This window comes from Gracilinanus agilis, chromosome 1 (assembly GCF_016433145.1).
Source record: "Gracilinanus agilis isolate LMUSP501 chromosome 1, AgileGrace, whole genome shotgun sequence".
Classification (NCBI taxonomy): domain Eukaryota; kingdom Metazoa; phylum Chordata; class Mammalia; order Didelphimorphia; family Didelphidae; genus Gracilinanus; species Gracilinanus agilis.
Genome location: NC_058130.1, coordinates 333,725,229 through 333,745,488, shown reverse-complemented (window position 1 = coordinate 333,745,488; position 20,260 = coordinate 333,725,229). Strand labels below are relative to the sequence as shown.

At 37.8% G+C, this 20,260-nt stretch overlaps 1 protein-coding gene across 2 annotated transcripts in view; it reads right to left on the bottom strand.

The window, feature by feature from the left end:
- The window catches only part of MARVELD2 (MARVEL domain containing 2), a 29,667-nt gene extending 12,880 nt beyond the window's left edge, over window positions 1-16,787 (bottom strand). The window contains exons 1-2 of one of the 2 annotated variants that reach the window (XM_044657679.1): window positions 15,642-16,787; window positions 4,648-4,683 (exon numbers count right to left, since the gene is read on the bottom strand). In XM_044657679.1, the coding sequence (XP_044513614.1) occupies window positions 4,648-4,683; window positions 15,642-16,787 (1,182 nt within the window). The remainder of the gene's footprint in view (window positions 1-4,647; window positions 4,684-15,641) is intronic. The other variant, XM_044657680.1, reaches the window with a different exon arrangement.
- Between the last annotated feature and the right edge of the window lie 3,473 nt (window positions 16,788-20,260).

The following is a 20,260-nucleotide window of genomic DNA, read 5'->3' as shown; positions in this document are numbered from 1 at the left end:
GGAGGTCCTAGGTTCAAATCCGGCCTCAGACACTTCCCAGCTGTGTGACCCTGGGCAAGTCACTTGACCCCCATTGCCTACCCTTACCACTCTTCCACCTATCAGTCAATACACAGAAGTTAAGGGTTTAAAATACAAAAAAAAAAAAAAATAACAATAATAAAGTACAGGGTTTCTTAACCTTTGTTGTACCATGAACCCCATAGGCAGTCTGGTAAAGCCCATGGAATCCTTCTAAGAACGTTTTTTTAATGTACAAAATTTTTAAAAAGGGTAATAAAAAGAATCGATTATAATGAAATAGTTATCAAAATACTTTAAAAATAAGAGGGGAGGAGGCAGTATCACCATCCCTAGATTAAGAACCTCTGGAATGAAGGAGTAGAGGGCTCTGGATAGCCTTGGAAGAAATCCACAAGTAGCAGGCAGCATTTGGTGAAGATCCAGCAAAAAAGAGTGAAAAGGGAGACAGGTAGGAGGAAAATCAGGAACCAATACTGAACAGCAGTGTGATCAATACTGAGACAGGAGAGATTATTGAGAAGAGACTGATCAACAGTGTCAAAGGTGACAGAGAGGCCAATGATAAAGACTGAGAAAAGGCCAGTGGATTTGGCAATTATTTGCTAAATTTGGAGAGAGGAGTCTCATTTGAATGATGAGGTCTGAATACAGATTGAGGAATTAGAAGCAAATAAGTGAGGGGGCAGCTGGGTAGGTCAGTGGATTGAGAGTCAGACCTAGAGACGGGAGGTCCTAGGTTCAAATCTGGCCTCAGACACTTCCCAGCTGTGTGACCCTGGGCAAGTCACTTGACCCCCATTGCCCACCCTTACCTCTCTTCCACCTATGATCCAATACACAGAAATTAAGGGTTTAAAAACAAAAACAAAAACAAAAAAGAAGCAAATAAGAGGAAATTGAAGCATAGGCACAGCTGGTGTACATGGTTTACTCAAAAAGTTTAGTGGAGAAGACAGAAAGGATGTCGGTTACCAGGGATGGTTGAATTAAGTGAAGATTCAAGCAGGATCCACATACTTTAGCTATATTTGTTTTGTTTTGTTAATTTAGATATTTGCTAAAGGCAGAGGTGATGTCTGTTTTGAACACCTAAGAGCCTAATATATTTCTATCTAGTCAGAAGAGGGGGAATGTCATAGACCCTTAGATAGTCCATGAAATATACAATCATTTAAGTGGAAGAGATTGCCCTTAAGTTTTCTAATACCATTTATTCCCTACCTTGTGTGTGTGTGTGCTTAGAGGGGCTGGGGTGCTTAAAATATTGGAATTAAATACGTTGAATAATGCCTTATACTTTCTAGCTACATTGGGCAAGTCCCCTAACCCTCACTAACTTTTACTACTCTTCTGCTTTGGAACCAATAAAGTATTGATTCTAAGATGGAAAGCAAGAGTTTTAAAAAAAAAAAAACCCAATGAGGGTCACAGGGAACAGATAAAGAACTATACCTTCCTCAAAGCATTAGGCAATGGAGGCTTCTTGGTCTAAAAATGGTGCATGTCATGAGATATGGTCAGTTAGCTGCTTTTCCTTAATCTTTTCTCTACATAGAGGTGTAAGGGTATGTGTTTGCTTTTTTCTCAAGAAAGGAATTTTGATTCTACTTAAGCACATAGATAAGTACTTCAGAGTTCTAGACTACAAAGCACAGAGAAGACAATTTGAGCCTATAAAATTTTATGAGTGGGTATTACCAAATTCAGCTGCCTTGACCATAAAAGAACTTAAGAATAGTCTGAATGAAGGGTCTAATTTTATGAAAGACTGCATTTTGATTGGCCCACTAGGAAAAATTGTTGCAAAATTTAAGGAGCTGAATAAGTTGGGATCATAGAATGGTGCTATATATCGCTACTAATAATACCAATGATGATTGGCCATGCTTATAGAGTACGCTATCATAATTACTGTTATCATGTTCTTCTCATCAGAGGTCAATGAAGTTCTGATAGAAACAGTCCTGGAACAAGTTGCTACCGTGCTATTATTCTTCTAGTCTTTAATTTTTGGTAGTTTATTAATTAATCTCGAATCTTAAAATTTACAAAGAACTTTCCTCACAACCCTCCAAGTATTCTTATCCCCATTTTACAGATGAGGAAACCAAAGCTGCACAAAGTTAGGCACCTTGTTTATGATCACAAACCTAGTTAGTGGAAACTATTTGAACCCAATTCTTAAACCTCAAATCCAGTCATTATTCCACTATGCCACCATGCAAATGTTGAAGAATATTTGTCAAATTTAACAATTTTAATTTTAGTACAGTGGATTACAGATTGCCCTGACAATAATTACCCTGGAGTTATATTCTTTTTTGTTTTAAAAAATCTATTTTATCAATGCTTCTTATTTTAAAATTATTATATTCATTTGAGGGAAACCCCCCCAATTCTTAAATTCCTCCAACTCAATTGAATCATTTCTCATGCAAGAGAAACAATTAGGCAAAAACAGTTAACAATGTGACCATGTCTTATGATGTGCCCCACTTTCTATTCTAAAAGCCTCTGGATGCCTAAATGTTAGAAGGGAAGTATGCTTCCTTTATCTGTTTCCCATGACCATCACTGGTGTTTTGTTGTTTTTTTTTTAAACCCTTACTTTCTATCTAAGAATCAATACTAAGTATGAGTTCCAAGGCAGAAGAGCAGCACAGGCTAGGCACCCAGGGCTAAGTGAGTAGGCCACCACACAACTAGGAAGTGCCTGAGGCCAAATTTGAATCAAGGATTTCCCAGATCCAGGCCTGGCTCTCAATCCATGGAACCACCTAAACTGTTCCTAAATAAAGTATCTTTTAAAAAATAGTCAGGAGGCTTAGGGATTTGGGATATCTTGTGCAGATTATTTTCCTTGACTTCTGACTTTTTTCTCTTATGTTGTTTCCCAAATAACTCTAAATACCTATGCTCCACTTTTCAAGTGTTTTTTTAATCTAGTGTAAATTAGGAAGTCAAGTTCAGATATACATCAGCAAGTTAAAATGGCTTCGAGATCTCCAGAGGTTTAAGTGTGATTTATGAGCTGTAGAATATGACATATTAAGGCTCAGAAACATTTTTAATTAAGTATAAGCACACCAAAGAAAATGGACAGTATCCAAACCATAAATAGTAGGTTTAATACTGTGTTTCATTACTTTAATAACACCTTCCTAATACAATCTTGTCAGCAAATATCAGAAGGGACGCCTTCTGAATTGAACCAGCTGGTAAAAACAAAACACTTCACAAATTATCATCTTGCCTCTGGCATTTGTTTCCACTCAGAAAGCAGAGGAAGCAATGGAGAGAATGGCTAATCCAAAATTAATTCTAATTAAGAAGGAAGAGCTCCAAAATGTACAAGTGAAAGAATCTTTTGGAAAAATTGATTACATAAAAAAAATTTATATACACTATCTTTTTGACCCTTATGCCATCTTCTACTTTATTTCTTTCACGAGTTTTTTGTTGGGTGATGTGTCTTCTATCATGACATGAACAATATGGAAATATGTACTGCATGAAAGCACCGGCATAACCTAATTACTGCCTCAGGGGTGGGGAGAAGTAGGAAGAAAGTTTGAATGTTAATGTGTCAGAAAAAATTGTCTCTATGTGTAACTGGAAAAAAAAAAAAAATAGGGGGCAGCTGGGTAGCTCAGTGGAGTGAGAGTCAGGCCTAGAGACAGGAGGTCCTAGGTTCAAACCCGGCCTCAGCCACTTCCCAGCTGTGTGACCCTGGGCAAGTCACTTGACCCCCATTGCCCACCCTTACCAATCTTCCACCTATGAGACAATACACCGAAGTACAAGGGTTTAAAAAAAAAAAAAGTAAAAATAAAAAAGTATTTTTATTGGGTCCAGATCCATGATGACTTTGATGTAGGGCAAGGAAAAAAACTAGTGTTTTTAGGAAAATTCTACATTATTAAAGAGATGGTTTGTAAACAAGCAGAAGAGGATTTGGAGATTAACAGGAAGCAGGAGGGGTTCATGAAAAACAAAAATGGTTTCCTTTTCATGTACGGTCTCTGGATTGTTAGATTGGAGAATATCTTAGTCACGGTGATTTCAATAAGACATCTGACAAAGTCAAATGAAACTGATCTAGTCCCTGTTACAACAGTAAAATTATCTTAAATTTAAACACATAACAAATACAAGCAACATACTTTCATCACTTTTAATTCTGTTAGATTTAGACTGGTTAGTTTTTAAAGCATAATGAGTTGAAATTCTTGATTAATTTTTGCATTTAAGAACGTTAGAAGTTTGTGTTGTTGAAAGAATTGAGAATATAATTGGCTTTGGTAGTATCATGCAGGAGATGAAATCATCGTAGCTTTTAAAAAAAGCATATTGTATGGGGGCAGCTGGGTAGCTCAGTGGATTGAGAGCCAGGCCTAGAGACGGGAGGTCCTAGGTTCAAATCCGGCCTCAGACACTTCCTAGCTGTGTGACCCTGGGCAAGTCACTTGACCCCCATTGCCCACCCTTACCACTCTTCCACCTATAAGTCAATACACAGAAGTTAAGGGTTTAAAATAAATTAAAAAAAAAAAAAAAAAAGCATATTGTATAACTTCCACAACTTTTGACATAAAGTAACATATAAAAGTGAACTATTCTTACCATTGTTCTTTTGGATGGAATACAGGGTTCACTTATCTGAAAATAAAAGAGCAAACATAATTTTCCACAATAATGTGAAGACATTCTCTAAAACATTTTGACTGACTTAGGGCTTAACTTTTCAATTACTTAAAGACTGATTATATAGCTGAGTGGTGGCAAACTGAAACAGAAATGGATCCCTGCTGGTTGAATTAGAAAACCAAAAATTAATATTACGTATGTTGTATTTCATTTTTATTTTGTTAATTATTTTCCAATTAAATTTTAATGGCTGCTGATGGACCAGGAGGAGTAAGAATAGAGGGCTTTCATTCAACACTTCTGATCTAGTTTATGGATGCTCTACCATAAATTAGTTTAAAAGGCATTTATTAGGTGCATACAACATGCTGAGTCCTAGGGACATAAATACAAAAGCGAAGAGAGTCTCTATCCACAAAGAACTTATCTTCTAATGAGGAAGACAACTCAAACAGGGGAATGATGGCCAGGCAAGTTGCAGATATATTGAGTGGGGTCAAGGCATAATAGGCTGTTACAGTCCATTCAGGAACAAGAGCAGTGTGGATCTGATAATGGTTTTATAACTAGAAAAGGGGTTACAGTGGTCCAGTAGCAGTGAGGCTATGGAGATCTGAGCCAAGTGAATGAAGTATGAAGGCTTGAATTTTCCTAAAATAATAGTTAGGGAGAGGCAGTCATCACGCATTAGGAAAGCAGAAACCCAGGGAAGAAGCTTCTGTGAGGCTGTAAATTCCTTAAGCACAGGACCTATATTCCATTATTTGTCTTTACATATGTTTGTTTTAAATTCCGGGAAGTGCTATTTGGAAGTGTCTAGCAGACTCCCTATGGACACGTGGGGGCTTTGAGACTACATTACCCATGATTCCAATGGGTCTTAGGGTGTGGGGACGCCACGCAGGGGGGCAGTTTAAATTCAGAGGAGGGCCTAGAGAATGCCCCTTGGTCTTCCTGAGGAGTTGGCTGGTGAGCGGGAGAGAGAATGGGCTCCGGAGGTAAATTTAAAAGATAGGCGCAGTCCCTAGAGACGGGAGGTCCTAGGTTCAAACCCGGCCTCAGCCACTTCCCAGCTGTGTGACCCTGGGCAAGTCACTTGACCCCCATTGCCCACCCTTACCAATCTTCCACCTATGAAACAATACACTGAAGTACAAGGGTCTAAAAAAAATAAATAAATAAAAAAATAAAAGGATAGGCGCAGTCATATATATATATATTTACCAACATGGCCATGGCTTTAATTAAAATACTAATTTCTCTTATTATATCAGTCTTTATCATTTTTAATGGTAACATTAATGGCAACCACTACATCGGAAAAGTAGCTCTCAATTTTCCAGATAGCCTTTCAGAAATGATAGCCATGCTTTCTTTTTGGCCATCTTGCTCAGCTCTTTTGAGCAACTTTTTTAAAAAGGAGACTGGCTTTCCTCGCCATGCTTTCACTATAAGCAACAGCATGTTCTTGCCTCCCCTGGGGCTCAGCCAGCCAGTCTAGCCCAAACCACCTTGGGAGGTCAGGCCAGCTGATTCTGGCTTCTGGCTTTAAAACCAAAATGCTGGTGCCCAGCCATTATGTTCTCTGTTGCCGCTTCTGACTCCTGACCTGGACTCCATTCCTGCCTGGCCCGCCAGTACAGACTGCTGCCTCACGTTCCTGCCTGCCCTGCTTCTCTGCCAAATCCAGAGCCCACCAGTACAGACTGCTGACCTCTGTTCCTGCCTCACTGAATCCTGAGATTTCCGAGGAGCAACCCCAGCCCTGACTTAGCGAACCCCGCCATTTCAGCTTCAGCTCTGCAGCTAAAGATTTGGGAAGTATTTCCCTTTCTCCCTAATCTCTTATTGAGTACTCTTAACCTGAAAGACCATTCTTGCCCTCCACGGGAAACTCCCGCCCACAATTTCTAGACGTGGGATTTTCTACAAAACTGACCTAAGCTTTTCTCTAGCCCCAACCCCACGTGGACGCTAGCGTCTGAACCTTGAACTAGTGATTACTCTTCATTGGGCACATGGCCTATTCAAACTTTCTTGCGATTAAACTAAAACTCAGGAGAAGAAATTCACCCCATACCTGCTTAAAACTAATTATAGGACCTCGAATTAGAACCTTTCAGGACTGAATGGGTTTTAAAAGACTGTATCTTACTGTATTTTGCTGATTAGTTTTGTGAATTAATCTTGCTTATTTCATTGATTTTCCTGTTGCACTGAATCATTTTAAGCTAATGAAGTTTCTGGTTATGATTTTATTATATTTCCTAATTTACTTAAAGCTTACTGTATCAAAAACAATGCGGTTATGTGTACCATCTATGAACATCTTATAGGAGCACATATCTTTTAAGTTTTATTCTGTTTTGGTAATTGTAGAGAACCTTGGAAGTTTCCATGCCTTGAGATTTAAATTGTAATTTTACAAGAGGTCTTTTAACTTTTACTTTAGATCCTATAGAATTGTTGTCTTAAAGGATAAGCCTTTATATATTTTATTATAAAAAAAAAATTATTGCCTTAAATGGGTAGAAGCATGAAAATTTCCTACCCGGGATTTTTTTTTAAAACAGAAAGCCAAGGAGATCCTATATACTTTTATTAGAAGGATCTAGAATTCTTGAGGTAATTTAGACCAGAAGATTTTTTAAATATCAGATTTTGATATGAAAGCAGTAACAGTTTGTTGAGAAACTCTTAGCCAAGATTTAAAAGTTGTAACAAGCATATGATTTTTTAAAACATCATTGTTTATTGTTTTAAAATGTGTTATTAGAAATTATGGTACTCTTATTTGAATGTGCATTGTGAATCTGCTATTTTGTAAAGCCCTCACAGAAAGTGAATCTCATTTTTGGGTAAAAAAAAAAAAAACCAACACTAGTTCTAAGCTATATGTATATATTTTTGATTTTTAAAACATTCTTTTTTTAATTAGAGCAATTGATTTTTCCTTTTTCTCATCTTGTACTGGAAGTACATATATTATCATTATTTATCCTTTTTTTGATTTTACAGTGATATAAGCTTAATGCAACTACCTAAAGAGCCTGAGAACTATGGGACTGTGATTTAATGCCCTTCTGTCTGATTCCAGGAGAAGGGAACATAAAAGCCGTTACTAGTGCTAAGAAATCACAAGGTCACAGAGACTTGACTAAAAATTTGCATGGATTGCAGAGGTCCATGCCAATACTTTAGGGCTTGAAATTGGGGTTTGAGTCCTAGAGTCCCAGTCTTTTCTAAAACTTTTAGAGGACGTGGGTCCCCTCAACTTAAATTCCTAGTGAAGCACCTAAGATTGGTTATTTATTTGGCTCACTTCCCTGAAAAGCTGATGGCAAATCAGATCAGAGAGAGACATTTCCCTTAAGTCCTGGCCCTGAATGGGTAAAAGCAAACTGCTTAAATCACTTTCATTGGGCCTTGATTCAAAGGCCTGTTACAAGTTTCTTTTCCCTACATTTTTTGCACATTTTACATTTCATTCACAAGTTAATTTTTTCTTCTTTTTTCTTGAATTTTATTCTTTTTTTTTGCCAATTGATTTCATACAAACCCCGTGACTCAGCCACTCATCCTTAGCTGACCTTTTCAGGAAAAAAAGGTGTGTTTAGAATTTTCCTCAGGGGGATTGTGTTAAGTTTTTAAAAATTTGATAATGTAAAAATATATGTATATTTAACTCTTTTAGGAGTAATTTCAGGGGGAAATGTATAATTCTTAGAAGGAAATGTATGTTTTATAATCTATAATGTTAAGTTTAAATTCTTTTGAGAATAATTTCAGGATAAGGATTTTGCCATCTCCCCAGAATCCAGACGATGGACCTGTTTGGTAAAGGCACCAAAAGATGCCTAAAGACCCTTCACTGGATCATGAAGACCAAAATTGAATTTTGGGTGCTGTTGATTTTGAACTATGGGGAGTTAAATGACCTGAATGCAATTTGTTTTGAATGTACTCTATTATGCCAATAGGGGACTGCCCCGAAATTGGTTTTTTGTCAATGCGGCTAGTTTTATCCATTTGTTCATCTATTTCTTTTATCCCCCAAATTCCTGAAAATTAGAAGTTGTCTATGTTTACAGATCCAGCGAAGAAAAAGGGCCAACTTTTTTTTGCCGGATCTCAGCGGGAAATGTTTGTTTTAAATTCCAAGAAGTGCTATTTGGAAGTGTCTAGCAGACTCCGTATGGACATGTGGGGGCTTTGAGACTACATTACCCATGATTCCAATGGGTCTTAGGGGGGCAGTTTAAATTCAGAGGAGGGCCTAGAGAATGCCCCTTGGTCTTCCTGAGGAGCTGGCTGGTGAGCGGGAGAGAGAATGGGCTCCGGCGGTAAATTTAAAGATAGGCGCGGTCATATATATATATTTTACCAACATGGCCATGGCTTTAATTAAAATACTAATTTCTCTTATTATATCAGTCTTTATCATTTTTAATCGTAACACATGTTTCCCTGGACTCTAAGAGTTTGCTTTATACAAGTGTGTGTATAAATGGAAATTTTGAACCTTGGACTTCATCCCCCATAAGTCCCTTAGTTTTCCCAAAATTCCCTTTAATCTCTTCTGTGCCTCCATGTTTGTGTGGTCACATTATTGTTTTATAGTTGGCTGTAACTCCTCCCTCTCTCTCTTTGGTTCCTGGGAGTGGTTAATACCTTTTAGTTAGTCTCTTTTGTTAGTTTATAATTAATAAAATATTCATAAACATAATATTTAGTATTTTGCATATTAATCTTCACATTATGACAAAGACGAAGGGATAGAATTCTCACATTTTTTGAAAAATAGGTTTACAGTATAGTTAGTAATTTGCCTGAGAGCTGGGAGCTGGGGTTTCCTTTTCTTGCCCTATGCTCCTGCGGTTTTTTTTCTACACTGGCCACTCAGTTGGCCTGCTTTAACCCCATCTCAACCACTGCAGACTCTGACTGCCAGCCCTCCTACTCTACCTGCCCATGCCTTTTCCCACCCATTTGCTTGAGCCAGCTTTCTGTGTCGCTCCCTGCCAGCCTGCAGCCTGCCAATCCAAACTGCTTTTTTCAAATGGATGGGCGAGAACCCCTATCCCTTCCCCCCACCCCACGTGGGTTTTTCAGCCTGTACTAGCCATTTTTTAAGCTGAAGTCTTAAATTGATCCTAAACTCCTGGCTGAGAGAGCCTTGCAACTGGGGATTTTTTTTCCCTCCCACAGGAAGGGGACTTCTCTGCATTTTTTTTTTTTTTCCTTTTGAGGGCAGAGAGACTAAATCAGTTTATTTGAAGTAGAAGTTTTTGGGATTTCATCTCTCCCTTTTGGCCAGTTCTCTCATATGCAAATACCCTATTATTCCCCAGCAAGATTTTGCCTTTTTGTGTTTAATTTGTAAACAAACTTCCATTCAGTTTTTGTTTGTTGTTTTTTGAATAATGTTGTTTCAAAGAATGCTTGAAACTCTAAAACAATAGTTTGAGTTGGTAAAGTTACAAAGTGCAGTTTGGATCTGGTTAATTCTTTTCCAGGGTTTTTTTGTGTTGATTGAATATCTTGCAGTTGAGAGCTTGACTAATCTTAATATTCCGGGGAGAAATTCATCCCTCTGGTTTTTTTGGTTTACCCATACCCATCATGAGGGTCGTGTACACTATGTTCAGGGCAGAATTCTCTCACTATGACGAAATTCAGAGCTCTGACAAACAAAATATGAATGGATGAAAATACTGGGGGAGAGGAAATAACTTTAAAAGAGATCTGAAAGTTTATTGCTTGCTAATTATTTTCAGCCTTCCCCCTCAAGATAGTAAACAAGCCTATTGGGATTGGTAAAAAGGATTTTTGATTACACTGCTTGTAATTTGTCATTTGCTTATATTAATGTATTTGCTAATTTCTTTAAGGTTTAAATTTTTTAAAGTTTATCTGTATTAATCTAATTAATATCTATTTTGTTATATGATTCTTTATCTGTACCATTTCCCTATGATTTTACTGAACAACATATCATTGTAAAAAGCCCATGAACATTTTACCCAATTTTTTTTTTAAGTTGTAAAAACCCCGTAAGTCTTATATATCCTGGATTTGTCATTTTAACTAACAAGGTCACATGCTGCTTATACAATGTTAGAGAATATGACTTAAGAATTTAAACTGTAATTTTATAAGGGGTCTTTAGAAACGACTTTAGATACCTTCTGAATGGATTATAGGTATATATATATATAAAGCAGGAAGCCAAAAAAGAGCTCCTGCATGCATGATATTTTAACTTTTTAGTATAATTTACTTTCCCACCAGAAGGATCTAAAATTCTTGGTGATGTTTTAGACCCAAACAGGTTTTCATCAGCAATTACCAAGGTTGAAAAATTTGCTATACCTGTAAAATTTGTGACAAGTATAGATTTTTTAAACATCACACAGCAAGTGAGCTATCTATAAACTCATGTGAATCCTACATAATAATGGGTTTGTTTGCTATTGTCAATAACTGGGCTATTGTGAATTTTGGGAATTTGGTACTCTATTTGCATGTAATTATCTATTATCTATTATTGTTTTTATAAATCTGTTATTCTGTAAAAATAATTTGCATTCATAGTAATTCATGGCCAAGTTTAAAAAAGAAGTTGGATCTCATTTTTTGGCTGAGAAACCTTTCGCTGATTCTAAGCTATATATTTTTGATTTTTAAAATATCCTTTCATATTTCCCCCTTGTATGTGCAATACAGTTTTGAGTTTCTTTTTTCTCTCATTTTTGTACCTGAACACATTATCAATATTAATCTTTTTTTAATTTGCAGTAATATAAGTTTAAAATACATTTGTTTTAATATTAATGCATACCCAAAAGGCTTTAAACTATAGCATAATGCCATTGATTGTTTAAATAATTATGGGATTTAGCTTAATGATTCTGTCTGATTCCAGAAGAGTATTTAAAAAGAGCCACTGCACAGTGCTAAAGAAGCACATAGCCGACCTGCATAGTGCAAATCGAGCACAGGGTCAAAGAGACCAACCAATCCCATTGGGATTGATGTAATTTTGAGCCAAGAAAAGAGGACTTGAAATTGTTTTGGGTTTGAGGTTGCAGCACTTAATATATATTAAGATGCAGGACTTCCTCTGAACCACATTCTATCCAAGCTCCTCATCTTGGTTACCATTCTGGCTCCTATAATCTAGTCCCTTTTCTGTCTTTTATAAGTGTGGCAAACTTTCTGTAGTCCTGGCTACTGATTGGGTAAGTGTATAATTACTTAAATAACTTTAATTGGGCCCTGATTCAAAGACCTGTTATAGTTTTATTTTTCCTTTACTTAGGTTTTTTAGATATCAGACTTTGACATTTTCTATTACATCCACAAGTTATTTTTTCTCTTTTATGTGGATTTTTTTATGTTTTTTTATTTCTTTTGCAATTGATTCGTATACCTTATAACTTAGCCATGCATCCCTGAGTGATCCCTGTATTATTATCTACCTCAGGGGGGGACTTTGTTATTGTTGTGAACTTTGATTTGAATTTAGGAAATTTTAGGATAAGAAATTTGCTACCTCCCAGAATCCAGACAACAGAACCTGTTTGGATAGGGTGCCATGAAGATGCCTGCAGAGACCACACACTGCATCAAGAAGATCCAGAATTGAACTTTGGGATGTGAATTTGAACTTTGGGTGGTTGAAAGCATTTGTTTTGAATGTATACTTTTATGGTAAAGGGGACTGCCCTCAAATTGGCTTTTTGTTAATGTAGCAATCATTGATTTTGTTCTTTTCCCACCTTTTAACCACAAATTATTGTAATATATATGTTGACTATGTTTTTATGATCCGTTGGGGAGACTGGTCTCCCAAAGGATCACGGGGGGTATGTATAAATGGACATTTTGAACCTTGGATTTCATTCCCCATAAGTCCCTTAGTTTCCCCAAAATTCCCTTTAATTTCTCCTGAGCCTCCATGTTTGCGTGGTCACATTATTGTTTTATAGTTGGCTATAACTCCTCCCTCTTTCTCTTTGGTTCTTGGGAGGGAGCTGGTTAGTACCCTTTTAGTTAGTCTCTTTTGTTAAGTTTATTATTAATAAAATATTCATAAATATAATATTTAGTATTTTGCATATTCATTTTAATCTTCACATGTATTTATTAAAATGTTTGCCAGAAATTTGAATAAATGAACCAGTAAAACAAACTAGGTACATTTCTGACCTTTGAGCATTTCTTCATTGCTGAGGAGAAAGTTGGTAGGGGCAGTAAGAGGAAGTTATTACTATATTGTTTGTCCTCTGAATCATTGTGCTTGTCTCATATTTAAAGTGAAAATGATGGAGTCAAATGATACTTGGGGTGAAGCTATTAACTAAACTGACTACATGCCCTCTGGGGTTCTTTCTAGCTCTAAATCTATGATCCTATAGTCTTCTTTTTGATTTGTTAAAATCAATGAATTCTTTGGAGAACACTGATACTCAATTCATATCCTCAAAATTTTTTTTTCAATATTTAATTTTTCCCAATTGCATGTAAAAACCAATTCCTACCTTAAGATTGGAAAATGTAACTTTCTGGCTACTTTAGGAAAACATTCATTTTGAATAAGTTAGGAGAGTTGATAAGTTGGGAATACTGACAGGGATCGCTAAACTGCAGAGTTTTTTAGGATTAACTACAGATTTCAATGGTCCATGCTATGTTTTGCTAGTTTCCATTACCATGAATAATTAAGAGTTTGTCTAACTTGTACAAGGAGTCAACAGGTTTAAAAAAATACTTCAGGTCGTTCCTTATAAACATAAACATAAACATAAATGTTTGTTATTATTTTATCATTTAAGTCATGCCTGACTCTTTGTGACCCCATTTGGGGTTTTCTTGGCAAAAATACTAGAATGATTTGCCATTTCCTCCTCCAGCCCATCTGACAGATTAGGAAACAGAGGCAAACAGGGTTAAGCAACTTGCCCAGAGTCACACAGCTAGGAAATGTCTGAGGCCAGATTTGAACTTAGAAAGATGAGTCTAGCTGACTCCAGCCTGGGCAACTCTATCCACTGTGTCACCAAAGCTACTACAACATAAATGTCAGTGCTTCCAAGACTTTGTAGAATAGAGGAAAGAGCCCTTCACCAGCTGTTTTGAAACATGGATTCCAGTTCTGGTTTGACCACCAACCCCTTGTGTGATCTTGGAAAAGTCACTTCTCTGTCTTTCTGTTTCCATACTTAGAAAAAGAAGAGTTTAGATTAGATTTTATATTCTAGATTTGTGAGTCAAAATAAAGTGCATAGGTAACAAGAGCTTTAGCACAGAATGAGTAAGCCCTGCCAGTATTAGGAACCTAAGACCTGCATCTTGTGTCAATCACTTAAGCAGAACACCTGGAAAAGAAAAGGTCTTTTGAGTTTCCTCATGCTATACACAGGGGGCTTATTTTTAAATTATTCACATTTTTTTAGACTAAGCTATAAATCAGCTAGATAGGTCTAGCAGGGTGGTGAATGATATCATCACAGGTGTCAATTTTCACTTGATCAGGTGGCGTGCAGCTTAAGCCCTACTATATTGCAGGTCCTTTTTTATAAAGCTGTCTGTGACATCTTGGTGTGGCAAAAAGAGAATCTATGGTTTGGTGACTGTTTACAACTCAGATTGAAATGAAGATAAATACTGACCCTTTCATTGGTACAGGAAATTCCTCTAAACACACTTCCTTAGAGTAGGAAAGAAAAACATTAATTTGTTTCAGTTTAAAATGGAGTTTAAAAAGTGTACTTTAAGATTTTTGCCAGTTTGATTAAAGTTAATTTCAACAAAAGGTTTTGCTATAATTCTTTTTTTTTTTTAAAGGCTCTTAGATGGCCAAGCAGATATTTTCGTAATGTCTGTAAGTGAAAGCAGTTAGTTGAATAATTTTTTTTTAAACCCTTACCTTCTGTCTTAGAGTCAATACTGTGTATGCTCCAAGGCAGAAGAGTGGTAAGGGCTAGTAAATAGGGGTTAAATGACTTGCCCTGGGTCACACAACTAGGAAGTATCTGAGGCCGGATTTGAACCTAGGACCTCCCATCTCTAGGCCTGGCTCTCAATCCACTGAGCTACCCAGCTGCCCTCTAGTTGAATAATTTTAAAAGAATTTATTTCTAAAAAATTTTAGATTTGGCAGCTGCAGTTTTATTTCAGTAAATACACTGTTTCATGGAATTTTATTTATCCAACAATTTAGCAAACTATATACCTAACAGCACATCTACAAAATTTGATTTACATCAAAGAACAAAAAAAGAGACTTCTTAAAGTGAATTAGTTATTGGAATTCTCTTAAGAATTTTATTTTAATAATTAAAAACTAAGATAATAGGTTCATAGATTTAAACCTGGAAGAAATCTCAAAGATTATATAGTCAAGTTAGTTAGCAACCTCATTTTCACCTCAAACATCAATAGAAATGATTCAGAAGACAAACCATATATTGTTTGGGGCAGCTGGATAGCTTTGTGGATTGAGAGCCAGGCCTAGAGTCAGGAAGTCCTGGGTTCAAATCTGACCTCAGACACCTTCTGCTGGGTGACCCTGGGCAAGTCACTTAATGCCCATTGTCTAGCCCTTACTACTCTTCTGCCTTGGAACCAATACATAGTATTGATTTTAAGGCAGAAGGTAAAGGTTAAAAACAAAACAAAACAAAACAAAAAACTGCTGCCCACTTCTGAAGTGATGCAATGTTGAAATACTGGCCTGGAAGAAAAGGAATGCCATGGCTTATCAGTAGCATAGGTCATGGATTTCTACACTCTAAAAGATAAAAATTTTTTCCTCTACACAAACAGATCCATTCCTTCTGTCCTGTAGGACAGATGAAGAACTATTAGTAGATCTCCTGGCATGGGACTATTTATTGAAACCTCAAAGACAAAAGACAAAAAAAAAATATTCATTGGGCTCATCTGAAAACAGCTTTATGACTTACCCCTTGTTGTTCCATATACTCTCTATGCCTCCTTGCTGCTTCATGCCTCCATAATTTTAGGCAAACTATCGCACTAATGAGATAAACAATCATTGTGACGAACAAAAATATCATTGCTGCGATTTGTCCTCCTTCTACTCGGCAAAACGATGCATTTATAGGTGTGTTAAATAAAGGATAATAGCAGAGTCCACCTCGATTGGTATCGTTTACATAGACAATGGCTGCAGCCATGTACAAAATGAAGAGGGAGACATTAATTCCAAACTCGGTTAAAGGCCACCAACTGGAGTCCAAAAGGATGGTTCGATAATACATGGACATGCCAAGAACTAGAACGATAATGGTTGCAATCCAAGCAAGTCCAGCAACAACAAGTATAAAGGGGGTCTTAGGGCCATTGTAGTAGTAGCCTCCGTACGTGCTGCCCAGGCTACCCGTGCCCATCCCATACGGCTGGGAGTATCCAAACAGGTTATACCATTCATTGTCCTTATGTATATAGGCTGTGACACAAGCAAAGACACCGGCCCCTAAAAGCAGCTCCACAACCCCAAGAATTCTCAGCAGTCCTGCCCATGACTTCATGTAGGAGTATCTCTGGTTGTACTCTTCCACCTTCTCGCTGTAAGTCAGGGCCGTCTGTGTGTGGCGTCCTAGAGATCCATATGGATCCTGAGGAAGAAACGCTTCTGTTTCTTTTCGTGAACTGTAAGTGCCACTTGATTCTCTGTATGGATCTTTATGGGAGCTGGGTTGATTCGATCTTCCTGGTGAGGCTGGTGGGGAACACTCAACACCATCGGAAATATACCTAATCTCAGACACGGGCTGGTCCCATTCTGGGTCATTTCTTTTCCCCTTAAAGAAGTTCTTCCAAGAGTCTGGAACAAACCTCCTTACAGGTTTGATATCTGGGGCTAGAGCTGGTTCTTCTGCGTCACTTGAATTAAAGTCAGGGCCAAATGGTGGCTGTAAGGGGAGAGGTGGAGGAGGCAAAGGATCTGCACTCACAGCTAATTCACTGTCTCGAAGACTCTGCAGTGTCCTCATTGTACCATCTTGATAGGAGGAGTCTACTGGAACACGGTCATAAACCCTCCCTTGGTTCCTAGATCTCTCAGGCACTGTGCCATTTGACGACATTTGTGATTCTTACTCCTATTTCAGAAAATTAAAATTATATATTATGCAGTTATAATCTCCTTTGGTTTATCCCTTTCTCTTATACAAGCAGTACCCAAAATTATCTTTTTGTTCATATTCTGAGGATCAGAAACCAAGCTTCTAATAATCAGAACTGCATGTTTAAGCAATTCTAGTAAACAGAGACAGCCTGAGATGCAAATTTAATTTCCAAATTTTAAAACTTGTTCTAAATTTCAAAACATAACATGAAATATTTGCAGCCTTGTTCTCCGTAAATTAGATTAAAGAAACCCTATGTACACATTATTGTAAAAAATGAAAAGCTATTTCAGATGTTTTATATACTATTTTAATAAGAAACCACAAATAAACTTCTGTTCTCAGATGTTGAAGCAAAATATTAAAAGTATGATTATATCAGTAATTTGATGAGTTAAGAAACAATACTCTTTTCAGGTGGCTCAGATTTCTTTCAGCCCAAATTAGGAGGCTATTCATAGTACAGGGAATCAATTTTGTCTTAATTAAGAAAGTTCATTATGGGAGCTCCTTGATAAAGATCACAGGTTAAACATAATAGCTAACATCATAACTGGTCCATATAAAACAGAAAAGATAAATATTTGACAATGTGGAATTTCAAAACTGAATCCTTGATGATAAAACACCTCAAAACAAAAAATGTAATAACTAAAAAGCATAAAAAAGCACATCAATCAAAATTATGCAATTTAAAAAATATAAACCTTGTTCCCTATCCTGAAGTTTAGAACAATGGGGTTGTATTTAACCAGGAAAAGGGAGTATCACTCCACAAAATGCATTACTTTAATAACAACTTTTGGTTGATCTTCAAGAATAGACCTTTAGCTCTCTTTATTTAAACCTGGAAAATGCATTTCAGGAATCACCTGGAAGAATTCACAAAAACAGCACTTAAGTTCCTTGTTTGCAAAGTGCCATAAAAGTTATGAAGTGGAGGCAGCTAGGTGGTCCAGTGGATTTAGAGCAAGGTCTGGAGACAAGAAGTCCTGGGTTCAAAATGTGACCTCAAATAAGTCCTAGCTCTGTGACCCTGGGCAAGTCATTTAATCTCAATTGCCTAGTCCTTTCTGCTCTGCCTTGGAACCAATACTTAGTATCCATTCTAAGACAGAAGTTAAGGGTTTTTTAAAAAAAATTATAAAGTGGATTATTTTATTTTATTGCCTTGCCCAAAGGAAGCTTTATTTTTAAAAATTAATTAATTAAGAATATTTTCCCATGGTTATATGATTCATGTTCTCACTCCCCTCTTCCCTCCCCCATCCTGGAGCCAGACAAGCAATTCCAAAGTGAATTATTTTAATAAATTTCTTGATTGCAATTAATTATCTGAATCCTCAAAATGAGAAAATAGTTTGCCCAAGTAATACCTAGGATAAAAAGATTTCAGTTTTCCCCATCTCAAGTATCAGTAAATCCTTTGGGAATGTATAAAAGATTTGTTGCTCCATTAGCTACTATACAATTCACAAAGTTTAAATAGAAGGCCACAGTGCTTAATTATTTTAAACTGTCAGAGAAAGTCAATGACTGAATTTGCTGTTATGCTGCCCCTAAACCAAAGGGGTAACTACTCACTTTCACAGATACATCAGTTTCTCTAGGACCAATGACAATAAAGCCTGGCCAATAACACTTCAATAGAATTAATATTAGGAAGTATTGGTGCTATAAGGGTTCAATTCCCTCATCTGACAGGAGGAAAAAGGAAACCCAGAGATGAGAAGGAACATGTTTGACATCACTGACATTTGGAGAACTGTGGACAACAGTAAATTAAACCACCAAACTGTATGATTTCAAAATAGTAGCTAGTGGAGATGCTAATTCATTTCTTAAATATGAGTGTACCTCATTCACTTCCTAAGGACTCTAAATAATTCATTCCATTCAGGTGAGTTCAAGGACTACTGCGGTGTTCCAGTTGAAAAGTTTTTAAAATTTTGATTCGAGCTTGCAGCTGAGTGTTTTTAAAAACAGGTTCAGCATCCAAGAGCAGTTTGGCTTGTTTTTTGGTCTTTGTTTTGGTTCTCCATGTGTTCACTGTCTCCCGTGAATATGCAATTTGTTTAAGTATATCTCACAAGCAAGCCTGCCTCCCTCCCCCCAAATGACAAAGACAGATCCAGACTTCGGTCAGTTTAAATATAGCCAGAGAATTTGTTGGACAATATTAAATGTTTTTCAGTGTTTCTGTGCAACGCAGTTTCTGGACTCAAAAGATCACAATTTTAGGGCAAGAAAGGACAGTTCTCAGAGGTCATTTAGTCCAATGGATCTACAACTCTGGTCAGAGAACAATCTATCCCTTTTAGAGATCTGCTGGGTCAAAACTATGCGTTTTCATCATCATAATAATTATATAATATTAACAATAAAACTAAGCCGTTTTAATTACTAATACTATAAAAATTCCAGAGATAATCTACATAAAAGCATTTGGGGATGTGTAAAGTGCTCCTGAAACCAAAAAGTCTGTTCTCTTTTTTACGGCTGAGGAACTTGAATCTCAGATAGGTCAAGTGACTTGCTTAAGATCATACATCTCAGACCACGAAAGAATTTGTGCCCAGATCCTATGCCTCGCTCCTATTCAGAGCTCTTTCCATTACATCAGCTGCTTCTATTACCAAAAATAATAATAATAACTGACACTGAACACTTATAAATAGTCAGCATTCCTGAGCAGGTCTGTCCTAAGCCAGCCTCATTTCTGAAGCCCTGCAATCAGTCATACTAGGTTCAGCTCCTTCCTACCCCCTAAATTTGGAGGAGGAGCTCCACCGGCTTTTTGAAACCAGTTCTGGAGGGGGTTTCGTTAACCTACAATTTAAAGTGACGTTTAACCATTTAAGGGCCGGGTTTTGCCACCTGGGAAGCGGCGCTGCCCCAGGCCGACCCTCCCCAGCTGGAGAGGGGCCAGAGTCAAGCTCGAAGCCCTGTCCTAGTCCACTCCAAGTCACCGAGCAGCCGGTGCCCAAGGGTAGTGCTTCGTGTCCTGCCCCTGCCCTCTCCAAGGCGGACGCACTGGTGCTTAGGAGTAGCCCAGCTCCTTTGGTTCAGGGGCTCGCAGAGACCTCCGGAAGCCGCTACCGCCCCTCGGCTCCCCGGCCCGGGGACCCCCCGCCTCTGCCTCGGGAGTCTCCACTTACCGCGCGGGTGGCTCTGTAGCGGGACGGCGGCAGTTGGGGGTGGAAAGCGAGAGTCCCGGGTCCGAGGCTGGGCCCGCCCAGCACACACACCTGGTTCCCACCCCCACCTGCGAGCGTCCCCTCCCCGCGGCTCTAGGGCGCTCTTGGGTCACGTGGCCCGCCCGCCACTCTCACCACTCCCTAATAGGAAACTCACCTGTGCTGGCTGGGAACCAGAAACTCCAAGCGAGGCTCCCAGGGCGGGGCCAGGGTGGTTGACGTCCTCCGCCTCCG